The 19,978-nt window shown below is 44.4% G+C and overlaps 1 protein-coding gene across 1 annotated transcript in view; it reads left to right on the forward strand.

Moving 5' to 3' along the window:
• The window catches only part of MUC13 (mucin 13, cell surface associated), an 18,689-nt gene extending 5,039 nt beyond the window's left edge, over positions 1 to 13,650 (forward strand). Inside the window, exons 4-11 of the mRNA XM_027774222.1 lie at positions 348 to 403; positions 2,357 to 2,523; positions 5,577 to 5,696; positions 6,036 to 6,165; positions 7,244 to 7,281; positions 9,220 to 9,304; positions 11,420 to 11,633; positions 13,450 to 13,650. Coding sequence (XP_027630023.1) covers positions 348 to 403; positions 2,357 to 2,523; positions 5,577 to 5,696; positions 6,036 to 6,165; positions 7,244 to 7,281; positions 9,220 to 9,304; positions 11,420 to 11,633 — 810 coding nt within the window. The 3' untranslated portion in view covers positions 13,450 to 13,650. The remainder of the gene's footprint in view (positions 1 to 347; positions 404 to 2,356; positions 2,524 to 5,576; positions 5,697 to 6,035; positions 6,166 to 7,243; positions 7,282 to 9,219; positions 9,305 to 11,419; positions 11,634 to 13,449) is intronic.
• The last annotated feature ends 6,328 nt before the right edge of the window (positions 13,651 to 19,978 follow it).

Raw genomic sequence — 19,978 nt, forward strand, 5'->3', positions numbered from 1 at the left:
GGAAAGAGAGAAAGCTAGCCACCAGGTCCAGGACTTGAACTGTGGTCAGCCATGTGGGAATCCAATGCCCTTAACCACTACGCCACCTGCCGACCCTCATCTTACTTTTAAGAGTATGGCAATTGGCTGAGTGTGTTAGGTCGCTATCAATTTCCTAGGTAACTCTGACTGCTATCAGACTCTTACTAGTTTACAGCACAGATTACTAAGAGACACTACAGTACACCTCAAGAGTGAGTAGCTGCTGTGATGAATCACATATATTTATATAAACAAGTTTAGCATTTCTGCCAAAACACTATGAAAAATGTATTGTTTTAGCTTATTAAATCTGTTCTCTTTTGCAGTTTGGGGATGTATTCAATCAATCTGATTTTGGACAGACTGTAATTCTTAAAGTAAGGTAAGTTTGCTGTGGACTCATGTGGTACCTTGGAGGCAGGGGTGTGATTGTCTAACCTCTGGTCTTCTCCTGCGTCCCCTGTGTGACACTCAGGCTGTTTAGTGGCAAGTCACAAGTCAAGAAGAGGTGGTCGGCCTGACCACTGCAGAGAGTGGCCTGCCTCTGACGTCACACCCTCTGTGGCCCGGATGGGGAGAGTGTGGCCTGGGGAAGTCAAGGTGCTGTCTGTGATTGGCCACTCAACCACCTGTACACATGGTCCAGACAGTTTGTTGGCCTTAATCTCTTGGCCTCAGGCCACACGTGGTGAACCCCAATAACGTGTATTCTGGGGGCAGGAGGGGCATGACTGGCTCAGGTCATCTCTTCCCTCATGTGGAAGGAGCGAAGGGGAGGAGAACACCCACATCACACACCTGGCTACTGAAGGGCGAGTAGTGAGCTCTTCCCACAGTAAGAACAAGCACTTACTGAGCCCTTCCCCGTGTAGTGACGAGAGCTGGATCTAGTCGGAGACATAAAGAAGCCAAGGGTTCTCACGAGGTTAGCATTTCCAACTCAGCCTCCTCCGAAGCACGTTAATACCCGGGCACCCGGGCTAAGGGAAGACTACCGATATTGGTATTTATGTTTCACGTTGTAGTACTGTATTTATCCTTATAAGCTATGTCCATTTCTCTGTAGAGTAAGATAAAGTGTACAGATGTTAACCATTTCTGAGGAGGCCTCCTTGAATTTGGCCTTGAATGAGAGGCGAATCTAACTGGCAGCCAAGAGGTACCCCAGTGCTCACATGCAGAGGCTGGGCCCCGAGGTCGAGGCTCTGAAGCTGCAGGATTACAGTGGGACAGCTGCTGGACAGCTATGAGCTGTTTCAGGGTGTCAGGATTAGTGGAGAACAGTCAGCTTATATGCAGGAGACGACTGGATAAAAACCAGAACAGTGAGAGGTGGCGGAGACAGCCCAGCCTGTGTGCCTGTGCTTCATCCCAGACCAGAGCACATCCTTGCTGTGGGCAGGTGTTTTAACCTCCATGAAGCTTTGTTACCCACCCCCATGTAATTGGTATAATCTGATCGACTTCCCTGGACCTTTGTGAGGAGTGACTGAGATGACTTTTGCAAAGTACCCCCCTACAGTGTTGACACGTAGTCAGTTGCAACACTAATTTGTTTCCTTTGCACAGTGTGGGACCCTGAAGTATGATGGGGAGTAGTCCAGCAAGGTCTACTTGCTGGACCTTTGAGGAGGGTTCCCCAAAACTGTAGCACTCCTTTTCTTTTTGCAGAGTTACTGAAAGGAATCAAGGGTCTCGGGAGGCAAGCCTTTACCTGTGAGGTCAAAGTCATGGAGGGGAACTACGTCCTCTATCTTGGGGTTATTACAGAATTAATGGACCTGGGTCTCATCTAGGAAGGCATTTCTTGGGCTCCAGCCCACTCTTATATCGGAATCCCTAAGCTCTCTACCTACTGTACCAATGTTGGGCTTAGAGGGATCCCAAGAATTTCTCTTTCCCAAAGTACTAATTGGACTCACTGGACAGAGGAGGAAGCTTATACATAGAGACGCTACGACTGAGCTTGGACTACAAAAGACAGCGCAGGCTTGGGCCTAGATCTCAACTATTCCAAATGTGACTTCTCCTACTTCCAGTTAGCTCCAACTCCACTAGAAGTGATTGCCCATAATTTCCCCCAAAATGATTACCCACAAATCCTTCAGAAAGACATTGTTTCCATCATCGATTTCCTCCAAATATACACTGAAGAGAGATCTCTGGGTCTTGCCATCTTGTTGTAACCCCAAATCTCCATATTTGGGCCCCGATTGTAGAGACAGAGCAGTGGTTCCGGACTAGAGCTGGAAGATTTGGGATTCTGAGAGGCTAGGAAACCTATTTGTTGACCCTTTGTTCAATTTATCAAATGAAGGATTCATTTCATTTTTAGCGTATTTCCTTCTCGGTTGGGAAGATCAGATATACGTGCTGACCTGCAAGGAAATGTATCAGTAGTAAACATTTTTGCACAAAATACAAGTAAAACTGAAGAGTCTGTGAAAAAGACTATTACGGATGCAATTGATAAAGGTGGTGCAACGATTAAAGGTTTTACCAGTAAGTATTAAATCATGTATTTCAAGTGTACCTAAAGACTTGCATACCTTCTGTAAACGTTTTCATTATATGTAAGAAAGGACAACTGCATAACTGAAAATCTCATCTTCCTCCTTCTCCTCTCTCACTTGCCTTCTCCTCCTTTCCAACCATTTCTCAAGTCATTAAACTGACCGGTTGGTTCCACTCTTGGAAGGTATAAATGACCAAACTGTCTCCACACAAGGAAAGATGAAAAAAGGAGAAACAAGAGGGCTTTTCCCAAGCTGTAGCTTTTCAAGTATAGAAAATTTGACATACGGTGTTTCTCTTTTAGGCTGACACGCAGTGTGCTTGTAACAATCCATGTCTGCTACGTTATAAACGACTTCAAAACTTAGTGGCCTAAAACAACCACCATGTATTTACTGCAGCCCCATAATTCTGAGGGTCAGTTCACATGACCAAGAATGGTGTGGGAGGACATGGCTACGGAAAGGCATGAGTAAATTGATCAGCAATCACCACAAATCCCTTGGGGCCTGGATGGTGATCCAGCAGTAAAACATGATGCTATATAGAGAGAAAGAGCCCCTCCATGAGGTGTAGCCATGATGCAACCCTTTTTCTTCCATTTCTCCCTCCTATCAGGATCTTGGGCATGCACAAACACACACCCAGTGTCGTCTCTCAAGCTACAGGCACCAAGATTCAAAATACAGTTAGCCATGTGGGGTCGAGCTCCCAACACACGGGGCAACTCCTCATTTTTACAGCCGCACAGTTAGAATTATATTTCAGAGCTTCTCACCTTCTTGAATTATTGTCATGACTTTTCTGATGACCCACTACTTTCCTTTTTCTAGTTTCATCCTGTGGAATTATGCCTTCTCCTTCTGAACATTTCAGTATTTACTCTCTCAGAGTCTACAATGTGCACATGTCTACACCTGTGGTTACTCGCCTCTCTTGTTCTCATTTGGTCCCTGTCTCGTAAAGGGCCCATCACTTCTACCTGCCGGTCACTTTCTCTTAGGGGTCAGAATTTGGTCAAGAGCCAATCTGGGCAGTCAGAACCTCTACCCCAGGACCTTACCATACACTCTGCTTTTGCTAGGTGAGACTTCTAGCCAGGGTGAGGAGATGGAGGGTCCCCATCAGCATGGGTGCTTCCCACTTTTTGGGGTCAGCTGAAAATAAACAGCGTGTTCTACAAGATAAAATTGGGGTCCCCTATGCAATTCTCTTGTTTTGGCTCCCTTCAATAATTGCCTGAACTATAAGCATACTTGAAAGTCTTTGGCCCCTAGCTCTGAAAACGTTATGTTAGACAATCCCTCCAAACTTCTCCCTCCAACTCTCTGAGACCAGGCATGCACTCTTAGATACATCAGCAAAATGCCAAGTGGTACCATCTACAGACAGCCACAAGCACTTGAGCTGACCAGCAAATGGAGGTGAGAGCACCATAACTCGTAGAGAAAACACCTTTTCCTGCTCTCCAGCTTAGGCAGCACAGACATATTCTTCTCATCTGTGTCAAAAGTTGTAAAATCTCGGGACCAGCAGTTGGCATAATGGCTATGTCACTGGACTCCCATGTAGTCGACTGCAGTTCGCATCCCAAGCCCGGTGGCTTAAACTCAAGCCGGGAACTGAGCACACATGCCCTTTAGCAAAAACCAATCTTAAAAAAAAAAAAATGTTGAAGGAAGGTTAGTTACTGTTTGGGATGCTTGGTAGAGTAACCATAAAATTGTTCTACCTGCTTCGTTTTTCCTTTTTCTTTTCTTTTTTCTTTTTCTTTGTCGTTGTTGTTGTTGTTGTTGTTGCCAGAGAGCACATGAACTCACCAGAGGGAGGGAGAGAGAAGCGCTCCCCAATGGGATGTGGTCATGCTGAAATTCCTTCTCTATTTTTCCTTCCTGTTGGGCTTTTGGGCACCCATGTGCACATCCCAGCATATATTTTTTTAAGCACTGGGGCTGGGATTTGAACCACAGTAAACCAGTAAGACCCAGCTACAGAACTGGCCCTCTGCCTGCTTCTATTCTCTCTTCCTAAACCATTCTCAGATTCATCATTCCACTTCTAACACTTGCAGTCCACTTCACTTCTGGACTAACATTCTTAAAAGATTGCTTTCTCGTGCCATTACCCTGCATGTAAAACCTACCAATGGATTTTCCAGCTTATCGGGCAAAATCTAGCATCCTTAGTCAAACATTCAAACCCTACCATACCTATGAATAGAGCCAAAGAATGAGTTATTTGTTGAGGCTTCTGTAGTGGGCACTGTCATTTACATTAGCTCACTCAATTCTCACAACAGCCATGTGAAACCAGAGTGTTTAGCCCCATCTTATAAATGAATAGAGTCTGGACACACCAAATATCAAATAATTGAACAGAGTCCACAGCCCATAATGGCAAAGCCAAGAATTCTCAATTTTCTTCTACCTCATTGTTCTGCCTCTCCCCTACCCAAGCACAGCCCCCACAGCTCCTTAACAAAGATTCTTTGCTTTTTTCATACCATTTGTAATTCACTTGAACAAAATACAGTTTTGGACAAACGTCACCTGTCCTTTGAGTATTCAGATCTTCCCTGTCTTTCGAGACTTAGCTCTTCCTCCATGGTATCTTCTTTAGCTACTTGAGCAAAGTCTGGATCACATGACCTACCACTGAATTTTGTTTGCTGCGACTCTACGGGTTCAAACTCGTAGCCCTACAGATGCGAGCCCCAAATGTTATATGGCTACTGTAGCACAGTAGATTTTGAACCTGCACATAATTGCACTAAATTGGATTGAATTAATAATAAATGGAAATAGTCATTGAAGAGAGGGTGGGTTTCAGAATCCCAGGATTTATTAAATTAATACATTCCTGACGGTGTTACTGTGGGACAGGTATTACCTATCTTATCAAAATGTATTAAAAGGCAAAGTATAACAAAACTTATTTAAAAGACAAAGTAATACAACAATGGAGTGGGGTGATTTTACAAATTGCTTTATCCATATTGCCTTGCTAAATATAGTTTTTAATTATTTGTGCTTCTCACTTAGGTCAAAATCGCTGTGACTACTATGGTTGTAACAGAACAGGAGGTGAATGTGCCGACGGCCTCCTTTGTGATTGCAAAATTGGGCTGGAGAGACCTAACCCTCAGGTCTCTTTTTGTCTTCGTAAGTGTTCTGCCTGCTTCTGAATGTCCTTCTTAACTCTTACCTCCTCTCCTTTTGCATGCACAGAATACAAACTTTGCTGCTCACGTTTCCATATGCATTTACAGTGTCTGAATGATGTGAATTTTGGGTGTAGACCTAGGGACCAGGACTGGGACCTTAGCTAGGAGCTGATGAGGCAGCTCAGGGGTGGCTTCGCAGGGGCGTGTCACGTGTGGAGCCAATGAGCACCTCGTTTTACCTAGAAAAATCAATGTGAGAAACTGTATGTTGTCACATGTCACCCTGGGGTTGAAGAGGTTGCTTCTGAAAGTGACCCTAAATCACTTTGTTTTGAAGCTGTGAGTCAGAAGTGCCCTGAGAACTGCAACGCGAAGAACAATATGCAGTGTTTGATGGACAAGGACGGCCAAGCCCTGGACTGCGTGTGCCTGTCTGGCTTCAGGAAGAATAACGAGACCTGTGAAAAGTAAGAGAAATGATTGCTTTTTTATCCTGCCACAGTGTAGCAAGGCAGAAAGGACTATTTGCATTATATATACATACACGTGTCTGTATAGATATATTTAGAGTCAGGATGTTGGTAAGCTGGTATAGGCTGGGAGGTATAGAGCATCGCCATCATCACAAGTAGTTTCTGAGCATCACTGTGTGCCAGGAACCACTCTAGGAAATACCTGTCCCACAGTAACACTGGTAGGAATGTATCAGTTCCTCATTTTCAAGGGGGATCCAGTTCCCTTAACCACCGGGCCACAGGGCTGGCTCTCTACCTCTTCTCTTCTCTGCCCTCCACCATTCTCATGTTCACCTTTCAACTTCTAATGTCTTCCAACTCACTTCTAGACAAGCATTCTCTTTTTTTTTTGAGAGGTTTTTGCTATAGGGCCCATGCGCTCGCCAGACAGACAGAGAGAGACAGAAAGTAGGAAATCCCCCCCCGGGGGGGGTGGCCATGCCGCAATCCCTTCTCCTCCATTCTCCTCTCGGGATCTTGGGCACACACGCACACGCGCCCGGCGTGAGTTTAAGCCACCGGGTCCAGGACTCGAACCACGGTTGACTACGTGGGAGTCCAGCAACATAGACATTACGCTAACTGCTGCTCCCATAGACAAGCATTCTTAAAAGATTGCTTTCACATGCCGTGCCCCCAACCAACATCTCTCAATGGGTTCTGAAACCGCATGTAAATAATGCGCCCCAGCTCCCAGGACAGTGAGTGAGTGGCAGAGCCATGTGGTGTCGCCGCCTGAGAAGGTCCTCTTATGCTTCCCCTCGGTTTCAGCTTCACCCGAATTGCTGAATCTACCTAGAGCTCACAGGATGGAGAGTCCGGTCAGCAGCAAATGAGACCACGTGGGATTGCATTCCCAACCTTCCAGAGCCCCAGTGGAGGGTGCTATCCAGGATGAACAGGAGCGTGAGGGAGATGAGAAAGAGGAGAAGGAACAGGAGAGGATGGGAAGGAAGAAATGGAGATGGGTGGAACTCTGACATGCTTCTCCTCAGGGAACTTTAACATGATTTCCTGTTACTGTATTTAGGTGTCCTTTTGGCTACAGTGGAGTTGACTGTAAAGACTGTGAGTATTAAACGTCTTGCTATAAACAAGTTATTAAACATCTGACAAATAATCACTGACCATCTTCAAAATCCTGTCCTCTACCCAAAGTCCCTGACTTCCTTTATAAAGAGAGAGAACATCTGCTTACGGCATGCCTCTTGGGTCATAGAGGCAGTGCCTGTGCTACAGGGAACAGCAGCGCTCAGTGCCCCGGACTTGTTCTAGGTCAAAGAGAGGCGTCCTGACACCGCGCCGACTTTCTACCTTAGCTTAAATGTGCACGTCCCGCTACTAGGAAGGAAAAAAGACTATCGATCCTGAGATGGTGGTGGTTGTGGGGAAGTAGAATGGAAATCAGACATTTAAATACTCCAAGCTTTTCATCTCTGAGCTATCTGCTGGTTTGGGATGTGTTGCTGCAAATCGAGTAGCTTCATTCATTCCCACTCTCACCTTCACCATGCTGAGACAATACGAACTTGTGTGTGAGAGAGAGATATTTCTGCTATAGGGCGTGTGTGCTCGCCAGAGACAGGGAGAAACAGAAAGCGAGAAATCACCCTCCAACACACCCAGGGGGATGGTCACACCACAATCCCTTCTCTGCCATTTTCCTCGGGATTTTGGGCACACACACACAAGCATGCAGCATGAGTTTTAAGCTATGGGGTCCAGGACTTGAACCACAGTTGACAACGTAGGAGTCCAGCGATGTAATCATTATGCCATCTCCTGGTCCTGAGACGATACTAATTTTATATTTTAAATTTTACATAATGAACTAAAGATCAATGATCCAAGTTGAAGGAAATATTGCTGTCAGCCTGCCAGCCACAAACACTGTGATGAGAAATGTTCTCGATAATTATGGTATTTTGTTGCAGGGATAGATTTCCTGTCATTTTTTTTCTTCTGAGCTTTTCAGTTTCACAAAATGAGAGTTTGAGACGAGATGAGATGACCTGTGAGGTCTTCCCCACACTCCCCTGTCTACAGTCCCATGAATCTGGGGTGGAGTGGTGTTTGTGGCCATCAGAGAGTGGCACTGTCCAATGGAAACACAGTGTGAGCCGCACTGAATTTTAAAATCTTTAAGTTTTTAAAAAGAAGTATTTATTATATTTATTATATATTTTTGTTTATTATTATTATTTGATTTGACCAGAGAGAGACAGAAAAAGAGAGAGAGGGAGCGTAGGAAAGCAAGCTGCCAGATCTGGGACTTGAACCGTGGCCAGCCATATGGGAATCTGGCGCCTTAACCACCATGCCACCTGCCAGTGCCTAAGTACAATTTTTTAAATAAGAAGAAATAAGTGACTTGATTTTATTTGACCCAACATATCCAAAATATTTCCATTCCAACACGTAACCAATGTGAGAATTAACATTATTTCACTTTTTCTTCTATACCAAGTGGCATCTGATATGTGTTAGGCTTACAGGCCGTCTCATAGCCACATGTCAAGTGTCGGAAGTACTTGAACAGAGCTACAGGAGGGGATTGGGTGCTAACAAACTTCCAGGCTTTTCCGTCATTGATGCTTTCAAGCCATCACCTGACTCCGCTATTACAACATAACTCTGACCTGGTTCCCTCAGCTTATCAGTTATGTGAAGATGGAGGGCAGCCTAAGATAGCAGCAGTAAGGAGAGAGGCATGGACCTGGGTTGAGGTCCTCCTCCCCAGAAAGCCAGGGAGGACCCCACCACCCTCAGCCTCCTTCATATTTATGACCTTCTATTATCCTCCAAGGCTGTGTCTTCTGGCAGAGTTCTGAAGACATAATGTGGTGGGTAGGAAGAAGGGAGTGCTAAAGGAGATGATCTGCCTAACCCAGTTTGGCCCTGGTGGGGTTGGAGACCAGATTCTGGTTGTCCTATTTACTAAGAGTCACTGGGCATGCACAGCTGTGCAGTAGACAGTTGGGGTCAGCTCTTCTCTCTTCCCTGCAGCATTCGAGCTGATCCTCACCATCGTGGGCACCATCACCGGCATCATCATCATCAGCCTGCTGATTGCCCTGATCTTCTCAGCCAGGTATGGGGTCAGGGTGTCCCTTCCCGGGAGTAGAGTGCTACCAGCATGATGCTGTCGTTTCCAAACACACTTCGCCGCTCAGACAAGAGAAGGGAAATGGGAATGCCTCTTTAATAATGCTGACTTTTTTCTTACCTTAATTTTCTCCTGGTTATTTAAGTTATACATGATCATAGAAGAAAATCTAGAAAATAAAGAAGCATGGAGAGGAGAAAAAACAATCTGTCACAAAACCAATCACCCACTGACATATTGGCTTACATCTTTCTGGACTTTTCTCTTTCCTTTCAAATGGGATTATGTACATACTTTTGTATCCTTTGTAATTAAAAACAATTTTTTTGAGGTTTATTTTCAATTAACACTGAAATGACAGCAACCATTTTCACATATCATTGGAAGTCTTTGTTAACAGGACTTTACTCCATTGTTCCTGTTGATTATAATTTTCACAAGGTCATCCTGTGCCCAGGCCCTTTCTGCAAATGGGGCCAACCTAAAATCAACCTCAACTGAGTCTCTTGGGTTAAAAAAACAAAAAGTAGAAATGCTGTCTCTGCATGACTATTTCTATTTGGTTCCTTCAGTTCTTTTCTCTTTAGAGGGTTGATGGACAAGGTGTATTCATTTATTCAACAAATATTTAGGTATGTTGAAGTTTTCCCTGTTAACAGGGAAGAGAATGATGTGATCTCTTTTCCATTCTAAATGTGCCGAGTGGAAACCCACTTGAATAAAAACAAGCGACTTTTCCCCCTAACATTTAGCATCTACATTATATTTTGGCAAAATAGGTGTTTTCCATCTATAATGTGAAAGGATCATCATATTTCTAGATTCCTAAAATATTTTGTTGCTTTTTTCCCCCTTTTATTCCATTTGGAAATTAATTCCCGAAGACTTTGCTGTAAGGAAGCAAAGTCAAGAACTGGGAATATCAGCGGATCATCCCTGACTTGCCCTTTTTCAGGGGCAGAGGCAGAAAGTTCTTGATGCTGGAGCAAGGCTGTTTTCTCTTTTCTTGAGAGGACTGGTTGACTATACTCAGGTTCCCAAGAGTTGTTCTAGAACCTTGGGGTCTCATGACAGCGTCTCTGTTTCTCCATCCTGCTGCAGAATCAGGTTTGCTCTAGGCCCGATGACAGGTTCAGGATTTTCAGGAACACAAAAAGAATTATAATTTTCTTGCCTATTTCAAAGGGCAATGAAGCCTCTTCTTAACCACCTTGGACAAGAGTTGTCAAAGGGCAGGGACTGTTGTGGGCTGGGCTGGTCATCGGGGTCACAAGGCAAGTGACATTCCCAATGTAACTGTTACCTCGGGTGTGCCCCTGTGGGCATGACGAATGTCGCTGGCCTAACTCCCCACTCCATGGTCCAGAGCACTGCAAGAACAGAGCCATGGAGGGCTGTGAACCAGGAACCAGCATCTGAGGGGAGATGCTGCCAAATACTGGCAAGTCCCTGCAAGTACTTCCACTTGGCTTTGAATATTTACACTTGAGATCATTGAAGGGCCACAGCAAACCTCAGACATCTCAGATTTCTTCGTTCAAGATCCTTATACCTCGAACTCATTTAGCTGGCTGAGGCATTTCCGTGAACACTGACTTTGCTCAAAATGAAAAATTGTATCACAAGTCATCTTTTCTCTTTGATGTCTGTTCTTTCCATAAATTTTAAAGCACTCTTTAAGATACTAACATTATTAGCAAAATTTGTATGAGGTCAGTGGAATTAGATAATAATGTTGGATCAGAGTTAATATCTTGGTTCTGCAGTTACCTAGAGCTTATAAGGAGACTGTCCTTAAACTTAGACTTTCTACACTGAATAAAATAAAATAATAAAGTATTAAGCGTAATAGGGTATCAAGTCTGCATCTTACTCTTTTTTTAGTTCAGAAGTGTAAAAAATGAAGAAATTGGGTAATAGGTTAATAGGAACACTATGTAATATATATATGTATAAATTTTATATCTAGATATAGATATCATCGCTAATGTAAATTTAAAATGATTTCAAAATTTATAAACATCTTAAAATAGAACATTAACATTCACTTCAAGGGACTTTCTGCCATTACCAGGTCCTAATTCCTGTTACTGATTACAGATCAAAGAACAAAAAGAAGAATATTGAAGAACAGAACTTGATTGAGAACGACTTTCAGGATATCAGACTGGAGCAGACAGGCTTCAGCAATCTAGGAACAGGAACCATCTTCCCCAAAATCAGGATTGCAGCCTCCAAAGACAGTGAGCCCCAGAATCCTTATACAAAGAATCCCTATGCAAGCCAAAGCCATATGCCTCGCCCTGACTATTAGGTGAGACAGGGGGCTCTCTGTTTGGCTTTTTAGAGGGAAATGCCCATTATGTTAATGGATGGGTAAGTGTTGAGCTGCGTTGTGAAGTCCTTGGTTCTTTGGGTCCAGATCACTAAAATTAGAGATCTGTCCCTAGGCACAAAATGAAACTGCAACCACGAATGAAGTAGATAGAAAAGGTTTAATAGAAAGAAAGGAAAGGAAAGAAAGGAAGTACACCCAGAAAGGTTCTTGGGTGGACAGAATTGCCAAGTGGTTGTATCTTCACCAATCTATGGATGCCTTTATTATTATTATTATTATTTTTTAGAAAGATCTAGGTAGAAGCTCCCTGCTATTACCACCATTTCGTCCCCAACATTGACTATCTGTGTGATTTTAGACTGTTGCTTAATTTCTCTGGCCTTCTATTTTTCATTGGTAAAAAGAGCAGCTTAATTTAGCTGCCCTTCAGGTCCATTCCAATGATCGACTTCCACTGATAGGACTTTTATGATGATTCTCAGGCTGGTTAAGAACCTAGGGCCCGGGGTCAGCAAATGGCATAATGGTTATGTTGCTGGACTTCCATGTAGTCAACTGTGGTTGAATCCCAGACCCCGTAGCTTAACACTCATGCCGGGCACATGTGTGTGCATGCCAAACATTCCAAGAGGAGAATGAAGGAGAAGGGATTGCAGCTTGGCCATCCCTCCCGGGGGCGGGGAGGCGATTTCTCGCTTTCTGTCTCTCTTGTGAATGCACGTACACTATAGCAAAAATCTCTCTCTGTCTGAAAAAAAAAAAGAACCTAGTTCTTCGGGCCAGCAGGTGGCATGATAATTAAGGGCCTGAACTCTACTACATGGTCAATGTGATTTGAGTTCCAAATCCAGCAGCTTGAAAACCATGCCTGAAGCATATGCATATGTGCCCAACATCCAGAAAGGAGAAGGAATTGCAGCATGGCCATCCCCCTGGGGAGTAATTTCTCACTTCCCTCTCACTGTCTCTCTCAGTGAGCACATGTACTCTAAGACAAAAACATTTAAAAACAAAACAAAACAAAACAAAACAGAACAAAAAAAAACAAAAACAAAAAACCTAGGTCTTACTCAGGTCCTGGGAAGGATGCAGAAAGTAAATCTGTTCTGTCATCTGTCAGGCCCTTTCCAGCCAGGACAGGTCAGGGCAACTCTCCTTGCCTCCCCAGACCTCAAGGCAAGCTCATCCATTTCCAAAGACATAAGGCAAGTTAGGCTATAATAATTCTAAAGAATTATTTTATTTAATAATATTATTATTATTATTTAATTTGACCAGAGAGAGAGGGAAAGTGAGAAAGCAAGCCACCAGGGCAAGAGCTTGAACCCCTGTTGGCCCATGTGGGTGTCCAGTGCCTTAACCACCATGCCACCTGCTGGCCCCTGAGACTGGTAATATTTTATTTCCCTTGGGAGAACTTCCGAGGAGAATAGCTTATATTCATTAGATTTGTACCAGGTAAATAGTTATAATTGGCACTGTTTTGTGTGTTTGGAATAAAATGTTGAAAAGAGGAAGCCAGCTAGAGTGACAATTGCGAGAATAACAAGATGGAAAGAAGGGAAGATGGTGAAAGAAGAAGAGAAGGGGGCCACGGAAAGAGACAGTGAATGGAAGAGAAACAAGGAGAGAAATGATTAGAAAAAAAGGCAAAATAGAAGAGAAAGCTGAAGGCAAATAATATGAATTAATGTTTAAAATTTGAGTCTAAATTTTATGTTTCTGTTGGAGTACTTCATTTCTAAGAGTCTTCTCTCTCTCTCTCTTTCTCTCTCTCTCTCTCTCTTTCTAGAATAATAAACTTTGGAATCCTCTATGGCCCTCAACCTAATGTTCAAACTATTACTTGGAGAGTTTCAAAGGCTGATGGAAAAATGAGCATCAGCGAAGATCTGGCTCCAGTGCTCCTCGCCTGATATCCACCAGCCTCACTTGAATGGAAGCTGAGAATGTTTGCAATGAATACTGCTTGCCTGATTGCTGAATAAATATAAAACGAAATACACATAGAGGCTACTAGCACCTGTAAAATAGTGGATTGCAGTCAGCAGAAAGACCTTAGGCAATGGTTAGGGATTTTTTTTCCTGGTAGTGCCACAATAACAATTTCCAGTATAGAGGACTTCCCTGCTGTGGAGGTCCCAGGAGGTGGGAAGAGGTGCCATCTTTTGAGGTCCTAAGGTTCCCTCTCCAACAAGTTACACTGGGATACCTGCTTTCTACTCCTCTGACATATGGTTTTGGGCTAGCCTTGAACTGCCGGGAACTTGCCTGGCCTCATCCCAAGAAGATAAGAAAGAGGCAGAAACAAACATGTCTCCCATGTTTCAGAAAGACTGCCTGAAAATCCAGAACCTTCTCAATGTTAATCAGGGCTGTACTAGAAATGTTCGCCATGGGGTATTCGGAGTTTCTGAAATGCTAGCAGGAGGGAGGGGCGGGGAGAAAAGACCCCACTGAGGGCAGAAGGAGGAGAGGGAAAGGAAGCTGGGCCAGGAGGAGCAAGGGAGGAGGTATCTTGGATGGATACCTTGAACCCCTCTCCTCGACAAACATTTGGGCACTTCCTCGCATTCAAGTCCTTCCTGAGAGTCAGTCTAGGAAGAGGGGTGAAAGCAAAACCCCGAGAGTAGGAGCTTCAGGAACTGCAGACGTTCTGTTTGGCAGAGGGTGAGAGAGGGAGCTGGTGTGCGGGAGTCCGGATGTCCAGCCTGTGGTGCAGATTTCAGAGGTACCCCACTGGCCTCCGGTTTAGCCGTGGCCCCCAACACATTCACACACCTGAGAATGGGGGCAAGAACATCCAATGTGGGCCTTGTCGATGTTACTAGTGTCTGTTTATGTCTTACTTTTGTTTCGTTATTTTTATTAATTGTTATTATTACTCGTTCTAGACAGTTATAAAAGATAATGTAATAAAGTGTCTTTGGTAGATGGTATCTGTTCGTGTGTCTGGGCTTTTGACGATGCACACAGTGGCGAGTCTCATTTTAAACACAGCACATGGAAAACTGTTGATGGACACCTGCTGTTCTCATTAGGGGCTGCTGGACTACCCCAGGTCATGTTTTCACACATAGTAGATGCTTGCCCTGTGGTCTGGTCGTTAAGGGATCTGAATCTCCCATGATTGACAGCACAGTTTGAATTCTGGCCCCAGTTTCTTAGAAAGCATGTAAGGCATGTGTGTGGGCCCCAAATCCTCACAGGATGGGGAAATGGAGAAGGGATTGTGGTGTGGCCATGCTCCACTTGGGGAGGAGGTGCTTTCTCCCTCTCTCCGTCTCGCTCAGGAAAGCACACATTCTTTCCGACATATTAAAAACAAAACACATACAGATTTGGAGGAGCTGCTTTTCCTGCACATCCAACTCCTCTCCCTTGAAGTAGCTGAGCATTTTAGGTGAATCCGATCCCATTCTCAGATCCAAGGGGTTAATCTCAGTTGACCTAAGCCAGTGGAATCCATCCGTCCTCGCCATTGGAATTGACTTGAGAGTGAACAAATGGGTCAGCCTGTGGCATGGTGGTTAGGACAGCCGGAGCCCTCATGACTGACTACATGGTTTGAGTCCTGGGCCCAGTGGCTTGAAAAACATGCTAGGCGTGAATGTGAGCATACCCAAAATCCAGAAAGGAGGAAGAGATGGAGGAAAAAGAATTGCATCATGACCATTCCCCATGGGAATCACTTTTCTTCTCTCTCAGTTTCCTTCTTCTTCTTCTTCCTCTCTCTCTCTCTCTCCAGTGAACACATGTGCCCTCTGTCAAAAATTTTTTAAAAATTTAAAAATAAATAAAACATGTGGGCACATGACATAGTGGATGCAACTGAACTTTGGTAGGAGGCTCAGAAGAGAAACTCTTTTTCTGAAGAGTTTAGGGATGCGTGGCCTTGGATTGCTTTAATATTATTAAGGACAAAATTGACACATAAAGGAAGACACATCTGAGAGAATCCCAGAGATGGAGCTGGAACCTTGCTTGACTCATATCTGAAGCCTTCGGACTTTGTGGAGAGCAGCAATTTGAGAAAACGTGACCTTAAGATGAATACAGAAATGCACTTCCCTAAGCTGCTCCAGCAGAGCTACTGAGAAGTATCTACATAGGAACGCAGTCTGCCTGCTTCAAGGTTATCTTCCTGTTGTTGATACCCAATACCCCCCAGTATTGCCAGTATCTGGCTAAAGGAAGTCACACGTGTTTATCAAATTGTCCACCCAAAAGCTCAGAGAAATTCTATGGTGCCAGTCATTTTCACATCTTCAGACAATTAACATCCCAAAACAACTGGTTTTGCATGCCATTTCCTTCTCTCCTATTCTCTTTGCATCTCATTTCCACTTTCCCCATTTTCTGCCCTTAAAAGAATAAACCTGATGCGACCAGCAGTTGGCCTAATGGCTATGTCGCTCAATTCCCATGTAGCCGACTGTGGTTCGAGTCCCAGACCCGGTGGCTTAAACTCATGTTGGGCACATGTGCGTGCGTGCCCAAGATCCCAAGAGGAGAATGGAGAAGAAGGGATTGCAATGTGGCCATCCCCCCCCGGGGGGTGATTTCTCGCTTTCTGTCTCTCTGTCTCTGTCTTTCTGGCGAACGCATGTGCCCTATAGCGAAAATCTCTCCAAAAAGAAAAGGAAATAGACACAATAACAAATACACAAAGACACACGAGTATAGAAAAGCAAGGATCGGGTGGGCACGGCTTCACTGATGGAGAAGTAGTGACCAGAACTGGCCTCAGGGTTACTCTTTTTTTTTTTTTTTTTTTTTTTGGGGGGGGGGCTTGCTATACGGCACATGCGCTCACCAGAAAGACAGAGACAGAGAGACAGAAAGTGAGAAATCACCCCCCAGGGGGGATGGCCACGCTGCAATCCCTTCTCCTCCATTCTCCTCTCAGGATCTTGGGCACACATGCACACACGCCCGGCATGAGTTTAAGCCACCGGGTCTGGGCTCAAACAGTGGTCAGTTATGTGGGAGTCCAGCGATGTAAGCACTATGCCATTCTGCTGGTCCCTGTTATTGCATCTATTTCTAATCCATAGCCTTCCCCACTCAGAAAAACGTGTTCTGCTGAGCGAGTCCTGGCAGGACTTTCCTCTGTTGTTAGGCCAGTTTGAATCTTTTTTTTTGGCAGCTGAATTGTCTTCACTGATACCCCTTGTGTTTACTCCTGTGCTCTCAAGACTAGGTGGTGAATGGAATAAAGGAAGCATACCTTCATAAACTATTAATGCTCACAGTAAAGACATTAACCATTGACCAGTCAGCTAACAGGGATAAAGGTCGATACAGACATAATCCTGAAAATTGGCTGACCGCTGTAACTTGTCATCATGGACTCTATTTCTGACTTGCATGTCAACACCTCTGTATTTGAAGATGGCGCTGGATTTGGGGCTGGCAATAGACTACTTGAGCCTGGTTTCTCAGGATTTCTTCTTCAAGGTCCTGAATCATACAAATCCCGGACTTCATAGATGAGAAAATCATTCATTCTTCAAAGGTTTTCACCCCATTGTTTGATTAAAAATAATGCCCCAGGGGCCAGCAGGTGGCACGGTGGTTGAGATGCTGGATTTCCATGTTGCCAACCGTAGTTAGAGTCCCAGACCTGGTGACTTGCTTTCTCATTCTTCTTTTCTCTGTCTCTGTCTGGTCAAAACTGAAGAATAATGATAATAAATTTTAAAATTAAGAAAAAATGTCCCAGGGGTGGTTACAGCATTTGGCATAATGGCTATGTTGCTAGACTCCCATGTAGTCAACCGTAGTTCAAGTCCTGGGCCCGGTGGGTTAAACTCACACCGGGCGAGTATGAAGGCGTGTCCAAGAATGGAGGAGAAGGATTGTGGCATGGCCATCTTCCCAGGGGCTTATTTCTCGCTTTCTGTCTGTCTCTCTCTGTCTTTCTGGTGAGCGCATGTGCCCTATAACAAAAACCTCTCAAAAAAAAACAAACAAAAAATGCCCCAGGGGCTGGCAGGTGGCACGGTAGATAAGTTGTTGAATTTCTACATGGCCGACCTGGTGACTTGCTTTCTTTCTTTCCTTCTCTCTCTCTGGTCAAATTAAATAATAATAATGATGATGACGATAATAAAAAAATTAAATAAATAATGTTCAAACATGTACATGTGCAGTATTTATGAAAATTCCTTTGCATTCCAAGTTGCTTTTGATTTTGATATAACATGGCCTAGAATTAATTTGTTTCTGCTCACTGGTAACTTTGCAAAGGTTTTCTAACTTCCTGAGATGAAAATTTGATCATGATACTCCCTTCCTTAAGGCTTGCAAGGTTTTCCACTGAGCAAGTAGAGCTTACAGAACAAAGGCGGCCTCCTTGCAGCATGGCACTCCTAGCTGACTGGCTGCTGCTACCGAAGGTTCATGTTTGCCTCATGGTCCTCCCTGCAGGGCACCAACACTCTGGCCATACCCACTGATCCCTAAACACACCTCTTTATACCTCCATTCCTCTGCACTTGCTTTCCCTTCTCTTGAAATGCCCTCCCCTTCAACTTCCTAATGTCTAGTCCATTTCTGTTGCTATAACAAACTACCATAAACTGGGTGGCTAAGAAACAAATTTATTTTTCAGTCTTGAAATCCAAGATCAATGCACTGGGCAGAGTCCCTGTCTTGACGAGCGGTGGCTTCCTCAAAGCTGGCCATCTTCTCATGGAAACTTCATGTTGTTGCAGAGAACCAGATGCTGAGGAATGGAAAGCAGCTCCTGGAGAGATTAGGAGAACTGTGTATTACACCAGCGGGCATGGAGGAGTTAACACTCAAAATTGCTGACCTAACTGGGGGTTGGACTTGGTCTTTATGAGGAAATTGAGAAAGGGGTGGTCTCGGAGTGGAGATTGGGCTCAGATCCTGCCCTACACAGCGTAAAAGGAGGAGTCAGAGAAGCAGGAAATCTAATCCAATCAAGGTACCAATCCATTCAAGGTAGTAATCTATTCAAGGTACTGATCCACCCAAGGTTTTCAGGTTACCCTGTAGCTCCAGGGAGGGACAGTAAGTTTGCTGAAGGGCAGAAACCTTAGACAGCTATCAGTCCTGAGCTATTTATTTATTTATTTATTTATTTATTTATTTGGAGACGTTTTTGCTATACGGTAAGTGCGCTCGCCAGACAGACAGAGACAGAGAGATAGAAAGCGAGAAATCATCCCTCAGGGGGGATGGCCACACCGCAATCCCTTCTCCTCCTTTCTTCTCTCAGGATCTTGGACACGCACACACACGCGCATGGCGTGAGTTTTAAGCCACTGGGTCCGGGACGCGAACCGCGGTCGACTACATGGGAGTCCAGCAACATAGCCATTATGCTAACTGCTGGTCCCTCAGCCCTGAGTTATTAGTCATAGGAATTTAACAGTTTATAATGGAGGTGCTCCTCCAAGATGGAATCTCATCTGCTTCATTGTGACAGAGGGGTCTCTTTTATAGGGGCACTAATCCCATTCATTAGGGTTCTACCCTGTAGATCTAATCACCTCCTAAAGGCCCTACATCCTAATACCATAACCTTGGGCGTTAGGATTTTACATATGAACACTTCTGCAGGAGGAGACCTAAACATTAGACCACAGTGCCTGAAAATACTTCCATGTGTCTAGTTTAGCTAGGCCATCAGCTCCCCTGGCCAGCTGCTTCTCTTTTCAGCACTCTCAAGAAGAAGTGTCACCCCTTCTTGTCCCAACTGGTCCTGAAACAAGATCCCCTGGGAGGAGGTTGTGCAAGGTGAGTCTGTTCCCGTCTCATTTAGCACAACTGGTATAGAACAACCATTAAGTAATTGTGAAGCAGGGGTATAAACCAGGACTCTTCCAGTTCAATCTAGAAGAATATGTCCATTATCTTGATTGTGGCGATGGCTTTATAGGTATTTACACATGCCCAAACTTGTCAGACTGGATACTTCATACGTGCAGTTTACTGTGATGCCTTGATAAAGCTGTTTTGTGGTAGGGGGCCTCCAGGACCAAGGAAGATAATGGCCATGCTTAGAACTTAAAAATCCACGCTTATAGCCCTGTTCCCATAGCAACTTAGCAATACTTAGTGACCTTGTAGCCCTGATAGCAACTCTGTAACTTCATGTACACCTGTGTATCTAACAGCCTGTGACCCAGTACACGCCTGCATAATTCCGTAATAGTCTGTTACCCAGTCAAAAGTATATAAAAGGATAACATAACCATACATGGGAGACGAATAAGCTAAAACAAAAGGGGAAGCCCCAAAGAATTCGGGGCTCAGCCTTTGGATGTGAATCTGCTGAGCCAGTACTA

This window comes from Tupaia chinensis, unplaced genomic scaffold (genome assembly GCF_000334495.1).
Source record: "Tupaia chinensis unplaced genomic scaffold, TupChi_1.0 Scaffold000415_1, whole genome shotgun sequence".
Lineage (NCBI taxonomy): Eukaryota > Metazoa > Chordata > Mammalia > Scandentia > Tupaiidae > Tupaia > Tupaia belangeri.